The 7,556-nt window shown below is 55.4% G+C and overlaps 1 protein-coding gene across 1 annotated transcript in view; it reads left to right on the forward strand.

The window, feature by feature from the left end:
- The window catches only part of SHF (Src homology 2 domain containing F), a 10,847-nt gene extending 6,073 nt beyond the window's left edge, over positions 1-4,774 (forward strand). Inside the window, exons 3-5 of the mRNA XM_009709114.1 lie at positions 446-617; positions 966-1,085; positions 4,588-4,774. Of these exons, the coding sequence (XP_009707416.1) occupies positions 446-617; positions 966-1,085; positions 4,588-4,774 (479 nt within the window). The remainder of the gene's footprint in view (positions 1-445; positions 618-965; positions 1,086-4,587) is intronic.
- The last annotated feature ends 2,782 nt before the right edge of the window (positions 4,775-7,556 follow it).

Genomic DNA, 7,556 nt, shown 5'->3' on the forward strand with positions numbered 1-7,556 from the left:
CCTTTGCGCCCTTTCTCCCCCCCTCTTTTTTTTTAATTTTTTTTTTTTTTTTTTTTTTAGCAAGATTGGAGAGCCTCTCCTTACTGCTTCTCACTTAACTCTATGCCACAGCCACTGAATCTCTGGTTGCATTAGCAAAACTTCTCTGAGCTTTTGAAACCTCACTGGAAAATATTTCCAGGGGCTAAGCCTCTGTGAGGATCCCAGTCCTGGCACGGTAGGGACCCAACCTTGCCTACCCTGGGGCACTGCAATGAAATGGCAGTCCAAGAGCTGCCCTGCCCTGCCGTTGCTTAGAGCAGGGGCATGGGGCAGTGTGAGGGGACTCAGCATGATGTGACGTGGCTCTGGCTCTTTCTATGAGCTCCCTCCACGGGGGGAAAGCTGGGAGCCCAGCGTGTCCACCTATCCCTGCCACTGACTGTGACATGTGTCTGTCTTGCAGGTCCATCGGAGGGGCTGGGGTATGGCCGCACCTCGCCCTGCAGGGAGGAGAAGGCCAGGGCTGCCCTCAGGCATGGCTCCAGCAGCCTCAAGAGCACGAAGACACTGATCGCTGAGCCTGGCCCATTAGTCGGGGAGAGGATTGACCCTGCCCTGCCCCTGGAGAGCCAGTGGTGAGTCCTGCCTGTTCTGAGCGGCTGGCCCGTTCCTGTGGCCACACCACGAGGAACCCTGGGGCAGACCTGCTGCTTCTTCCGGCATTTTTGCCTGCTTGTCCCTGCTGTCCCTATCTCACAGTCTTGGTGTCCCCGTGTGCCCTCTGCACCCCTCTGAGCTGCCCGGTGGAAGCCCTGCCCCTTGTCCCCCAATCCTGGTGGTGCCACCCACATCCCTCTCCCTGAACATGGGTGCTGTCCCCAGGGAGGTGCCAGGGGTGCTGGCATTGTTGCTGCCCCCGGGGCAGAGTCTTTCCTGGGGGTCCACTCTCTGCCTGGCATAGCCTGTCCCTCTCCTCTCTCCAGCTGGTACCACGGGGCCATCAGCCGGACGGACGCGGAGATGCTACTGAGGCTGTGCAAGGAGGCCAGCTACTTGGTGCGCAACAGTGAGACCAGCAAGAACGACTTCTCCCTCTCCTTGAAGTGAGTGAGCCCAGATGGGGCTGGGAGGGTGGTGGACCCATAGCAGAGGTGACCCGGTGCTGTGGGTGATCCCTCACGAGTGGTTGCCCCACGTGAACATGTGCCTGTGCCAACAACCATGAGGTGATCAACTCTGAGACAACCATGGGGTGATCAGAAGTGGCTGGAATACGAAGTCTGCACTTCTCTGTGGTGTGGCACAGGCTTGTGGTTTGGTGTCTGGCAAAAGTATCTCTCGGAAAGGCTTGTAGATCTGGAGGCACACTGCTCTTCCCTTGGCAGTGCTAGTAATCCCTCAAATGGATAAAATGATATGCCTCACTGCTCACTTGACTGTGTCTGGTTACAGCTTCCAGCTCTGGCTTCTTGTTACCCCATTTTTTTGTAGCTTAGTTTCATGGGAAACAAAGTTTGTGCAATCCCATTGTTGATGGAAATGCGGGTACCCATCCCTGCCTCCCCAGCCCATGTAATCCTTGAAGCCGTTGCTTAACTGCGGTGTAGAGAGGGCATTACCCTGCTTTGGTTTCACAGCAGGTAAACCTCACCCCCACACCATGGCTTGGTTTCTGCTTGGGTTTTTTGGGGGGATCTTTGCACCCTCCCCAAGTTTTCCAGATTCCTTGAGTGGCAAAACTGCACGAAGCATTGCCGCACAGGTCCTGCCAAGGAGGAGCTGCCCATACCTCCTCATCCAGCTCTTTTGTGACTCTTGGGTCAGCCCAAACCCACGAAATCAAAGCTGTTACTGTCCTGAAGATGATGATGGATTAGCAAATACCTTCTTGCCCTTCTGCTGGATGACTGTATTAGCTCTGTTCCTGGCAGATGTGAAAAAAAGTATTTATCAAGCAATTCAGTCATCTCTGCCCAACAATAGACCACATATCCCTACACTTTTCTCAGTATACTTTAAGTTTCCCCAGTGGTCTCTGTACCTACATTGCTCCCTGGTGGTTTCAGCGACACAATTGTGAATTAGATTGCTCTGTCTCTTTCTCTATTTTTTTTTTCCACTTTTTCACTGCCTTCAGCACCAAACTAGGGCAGAAGTTTAGCTGAAAATATTCTTTCTTCCTTCTGCACTTCTAGCTTTCAGATCAGACAACAAACCTTTCTAGAAAAGCTCCCTCCTTTTTTTTTTTTGTCAGAATTTTTACTGATGTTTTAATTTTCTGAATATTTTTTCCTTGCCCTGGCTTACGAGCAGTTTTGAAGCAACAGCTTCTGCTGGTTGATGAGTTGTATTCGAGGCCAAGAAAGGTCCTTTTGGCCATCACCTTGAGGGTAGCATCAGCCAGCATGTGTGTTGGAGAGCCTGGGAGGTGGCATTGGGGTTGTGGATGGGGCTTCCTCCCTCACCAGCACGAATGCCCCTTTCCATCACCTCTCTACAAGTCAGTCAGCCAATTTTTTGGGTTTTTTTCCTTACTTCTTACTGCCCATCCTTAGCCTCATGGCAAAAATGGCCAAATTCTCTTCCCAAACAGCATGTATGTCTAGGATGTGGCCTTGCAGCGGTGTGCCATGTCCCCAGAGGAGAGACTGCAGCCCATCCAGAAGCTGTTCAGGTATTGCCTTCCACCGGCTGTGCTTGTAGAGAGCCCACAGCCTCAGCAGCATGATTTTTACTCCATTGCCTTTCTCTGTAGAGCCTTTTCAAGGAAAATCTCCTAGGATGCTTTTTATATAGCTGTAAGGTGGCTGTCTGCGTCTCTATTTTTTTTTTTTTAACACACTGTTTTTTTTTCTTGAGGAGGGAGGCACAGCTGAGGAGATGGTCTGAAAGAGAGCTCCAGTGCTGACCTAAAGCCCTTTTGTGCTGCTTTAAAGGAAAATATACACGAGAGAGAGCAGCATGAGTGGCTGTACCCATAGCACATCAGGTAGCTGGAAGGATTTAACCCTGCTGTGACAGTCCTGCCTGGTCTAGCCTAGGCAGCCCCAGGTTGCCTGTCATGGACGGAATTGTAGCTTGGAGGATGAGTCCCTTCTGGCTCGCACCTCCGTGAGAGTGACTGAGGCCACGCTGCAAAGGTTTGCGTCCTTCCTCACATGTGTAAGGTGCTCAACAGGAGCAGTACCTGCCCCTTATCCTCGTCCTGTCCCTGCTGCTGGCTGTGAGGCTGTAGGGTTTGCAAGCGTTCTCCCTTGGGCATCTCTCTGGGGGTCCGATCTCAGTCACGCCCCTGAGCTTGTGACAAAGACCTGTGGAGCAATTTGGGCAAAACACAACCAGCATCACCTCTCTGTGGACCTGTGTGGCAGTGCTCTGGCTCTGGACTGGCACTGATGCTGCCACCAGGCTCCTGCACATCTCTCCCCTGCCAGCACCCGGCAAGAGCTGGGTTGGTCCGTCTGCAGACAAGGTGCAGTGCCAAGGGCAGTGCCCGTGGGCAGCTCTGTGTGTTAGTGGTGCGACCATGTGTGTGTGCACAGGATAAACCCCTGCACCTTCATGGGGTGCCGTGCACAGCGCAGCCTTCGCAGCTCTTCCCTGTGCCCTGCTGCCGGGACACAGGATGCAGCCAGCTATCACTTTTCCTCGGCTCCTGGCGGGGAGGCTGCGCCTCTCCCCCCTGCACTCCCCTGGGGCGGCTGGCTCCTTGCCTCTTGGATCTAAATGGATTGCAAACCCATTTTGCTAATGCAGCCGGGCTGTCCATTACGGGCCCTGTCTCCAGCCGGGGGGATGGGACCGGCCTGCACAGTGCTGGAAGCAGCTCAGCATTGCTGATGAGGTCCTGTCTGCTTTTAAGTCATCAATATTTTGCCGTAATGTGCATTCCAGACGCTGCAGACAGGCTGTGGCTCTCCTCGGAGACGCAAATTAATAGCAACAGGGCCATTAGCCCGTCACTTGGAATCAGCGCTCGTGGCAGGATCTGCCTGCGCAGCCTCGCATGGCTCGGTGCCCGTGCTGTGCCGGGAAATGGCCTCGCTACGCTGAGCGGGTTTTATAGAGCCTGCAGTGCCGGCACTGGGGGGGAGGAATGCACTGCGGGCCGAAGGAGAAGATCCTGCTTTGCCACGGTGAGGCTGGAGGTATATGAGCTGAAGTCATTCCGTGTGAGCCAGGGCGGTTGCAAAAGGGGCTTTGCCACATGCAAGGGGTGAAAGCTGCTACCCCTGTGTCACCCTGCAGTGAGAGCCCCTGCTGCTCCTACCCAGGGTATGCCCTCGCTTCCCTGCCTGCACGCACCTACCCCAGCCTCGGCACCGTCCTTTACCCCAAATAGACCCCTCGCACCCCACTGCATGGCTGTGCTCCCCGGGCGGGGCACACAGTGCCGTGTGGCTGGGCATTCCCTCCCTTGCGCCGTGGGGTTGGACAAGAGCGGGATGGTACGGGCAGGGCCGTGGCTGGGGACAGGGGACGGGAGCCAACAACATTCCCCCCCTGCAGCTGCAGGGCCAGGCTGCCTGTCTTGGGGGGGTCAGGAGCTGATAGGAGGCTGGGGCCAGCTGCACCCCCTAACCCTGCCTCAATCTCTCCTTGCAGGAGCAGCCAGGGCTTCATGCACATGAAACTGTCCCGAACCCAAGAGAACAAATACGTGCTGGGTCAGCACAGCCCACCCTTCGACAGCGTGCCGGAGATCATTCATCACTACGCCAGCCGCAAGCTGCCCATCAAGGGGGCTGAGCACATGTCCTTGCTTTACCCAGTGGCTATCCGTACCCTATAGTACTCAAACTCCATGAGCCAGGCTCGAGGCTGGGTGCACCCAAAACTGGCCTGTCCGCCGGGCCAAGCACCACCGGGCTGAGGACAGGCTCCAGACCGGCAGCCCACGAGCAGCTTGCTGGGCACGACCAGCACTGTTGGGGATTGCTGCAGCCAGAGCCCTCGTCCCACGCTCTGGAGGGGCTGTCGTGCACTGGTTTGCCCACTGGGACGGCACCGGGGGGACACCCTGCGCAAGGAGCTGAGTGGGGCTTGCCGGCTGCCCGCTGCCCTTGCTTGCCTCTGGGCAGAGCTCAGGACGCAAGGACTGGAGCTGGGGCCTTGGAGAGGCCAGGGAGGGGGGCGATGTGCAGGAAAAGGGGGAGAAATCATCTGGTAGCAGGCCTGAGGTGCCTCTGTGAGGGTGCCTGGCTCTGCCCATGGGAGACAAAATGGCTGTGCCTGCAGGCAAGGAGGCCGGCACGGAGGGCGCGGGGGCCTCCTCTGGGCTAACGAGGCGGGCGGGGGCCAGGCAGGCCAGTGGTGGCCCCCACCCACACAGGTGCTTGGTACTCGCCGCCATCCTTTGCCAAATGTAAATAGTGACCAATCTCAGCGGCGTGTGCAGCACCACTGCCTAATAAAGCGGTGCATGGTCACCTCCTGCTCCATGGGGACCGCACGCCCGCATCCCACCACCTTGAGTGGGGGATCGGTGTGGCAAAATGGCGGGGAGGGGGATTTTATTACACAAAAGCTCTAAGTGAATTGATTTTTCCTTCTCTTTTGCATACGCTGAGATCCATGTGTCCGAGAGCTCCAGTCAGCTCACTCATCTGAGACACAGGGGACAAGGGATGCCGGTGGTCATGTCCTTGCTGTGTCTTTGGGACCCTTTGCAGGCAGCGATGAGCTGATTTTGGACCGAGCTGTTATTCCCTGTAGAAGGGAGTGCTTTTTGGAATCTTTTGCCTCCTTGTTTTCGTTCACCCCTCATAAGTCTTAAGCAAAATCCCTGAATTTCACAGATCTCCTGTTCTCCTCCTCTGCGTATTTACTGGCTCCAGTGCTGTTCTTCGTCTTCCTGACACCTTGTCTTTGGGCCAGCTTGCTCCTTCTCTTTATTTGCCTGAAGCTACATCTGGTGCTCTGTAGCATTCAATGCGTACCTTGCCTTTTAACGTTGTTCCTGGTGTTGCTTGCACCTGTACCCATGCACGTAAATTTCCTCCGTCCGTACTTCAGACCAAGCTCAGTCTCACTGTTACTCCCCTGCAGCGTGTTCCCTTTCCCCTCTGCTCCCTGGGTGGTCCCGCTGTGCTCAGCAGAGGGGGTTGAAGCAGCAAATTCACTGCTGGACCAGCAAAACATTTTGCATCAGTGGAGCAAAGTGCTTGGGGCATTGGTGGGATGTGTTAGCAGTGGCTTAATGGCGGCTTTGTGAAAAAGCATCATCCTTCCCACCACCTGCTCCCAGGAAGGAGCTGTTCCTACTTGTTTGCTGGAGGGGACAGAGGTGATCGATGATACCACAGGGACCTTGCATGGGTGAACGCCAAAGCTGCAGTAGGAGCCCTGCTCTACCATCCGGGGCTCTGGGGTTTTACAGATTCAATCTGTAGCTGGGGTATTGCTGTCCTCACTGCCCATCGTGGCTTTTAGCTGCTGTGGGGACTATTGGGCATGGCCAGTGTGGTCCCCAAGTCCACGCTGTGGTTGGGAGCCTGCAGAAACTGGTGATTTGTTCCAGGATGCCTCAGCCTCTGCCGCTCCTTAAAAGGCAGCGAGCAGTTTAAGCTCATCGGGCGCCTGGTGTCTCCTTACAGCCCTGCTTGGCTGCTGGCAGCTCCCCGGCTGCCTCTCTCCATCCCAGGGAGGCATCTTGTCCAGCTGGGGCAACTCAACTCCAGCTGGAGGGTTTTTCTCCTGACAGTGCCACACCAGAGCCTGCAGAAAGGGCTGAAGATGCAGAAATCTGCAGAGATGCTCTTGAATGCCCTTGCTGCATTTAAAAGGTTTCAAGGGCCCTTAGCAGCCCTGCTGTGCCCTGACGACTACAGCGCAGAGGTCATCCTGGAGGATACGCTGCCTTCTCCATGGCTGCGGCTGGGAAGGCAGAGGCTTCTCGGGTTGGTGCAGCTGGGGAATGAAGGCAAAGGAGGGCCTCCCCACATATTGTGGGTTTTTTTTCTCGAGAAACTGTGGCAGGGAGCAAACTGCCTGGCAGCCAGTGCTGGCTGTATCAGCGAGCTTGCAGCTTTATGGTGAAATCCTGCCCAAGCAGCCTGGCCCCATCTCAGGGGCATCCCTGCCAAGCACTATGAGGTGGGAGACCTGTGTGCATTGCACCAACTCCCCAGAAACAGTCATGGACCAGCAGGATTGCTCTGGACCTGGGCTTTGTGGTCCAAGTGCTAAGTAACTCTCAATCCTCCCTGTGTCAATTACATCCCTCCTCAGCCCTCTTCTCCAGGTTAAAGAAGCCCAACGCCTCAAGCATCTCCTTGTACAAGATGTTCTCCAGGCCTGACCATCCTAGTGACCCTCTGCAAGACTCCCTCCTTGTACTTGGGGTCCAAAACTGGACACAGTATCCAGATGTGGCCTCACCAGTTCCAAATAAAGGGAAATAACCTCTTCCTTTGACCTGGCTACTCTCATATGACAACTTGGGTTGGAAGGGATCTCAGGAGGTTTTTAGTCCATCCTCCTGCTCCAAGAAGTGTTAGCATTGACCAGAGGTAAGAAAGGCTTTTTTTGGAGAGAAGCAGAACTGTCCTAAGCTCAGCTAGGTTTCCCCGCCA

This window comes from Cariama cristata, unplaced genomic scaffold, assembly GCF_000690535.1.
Source record: "Cariama cristata isolate BGI_N322 unplaced genomic scaffold, ASM69053v1 scaffold26511, whole genome shotgun sequence".
Classification (NCBI taxonomy): Eukaryota; Metazoa; Chordata; class Aves; order Cariamiformes; family Cariamidae; genus Cariama; species Cariama cristata.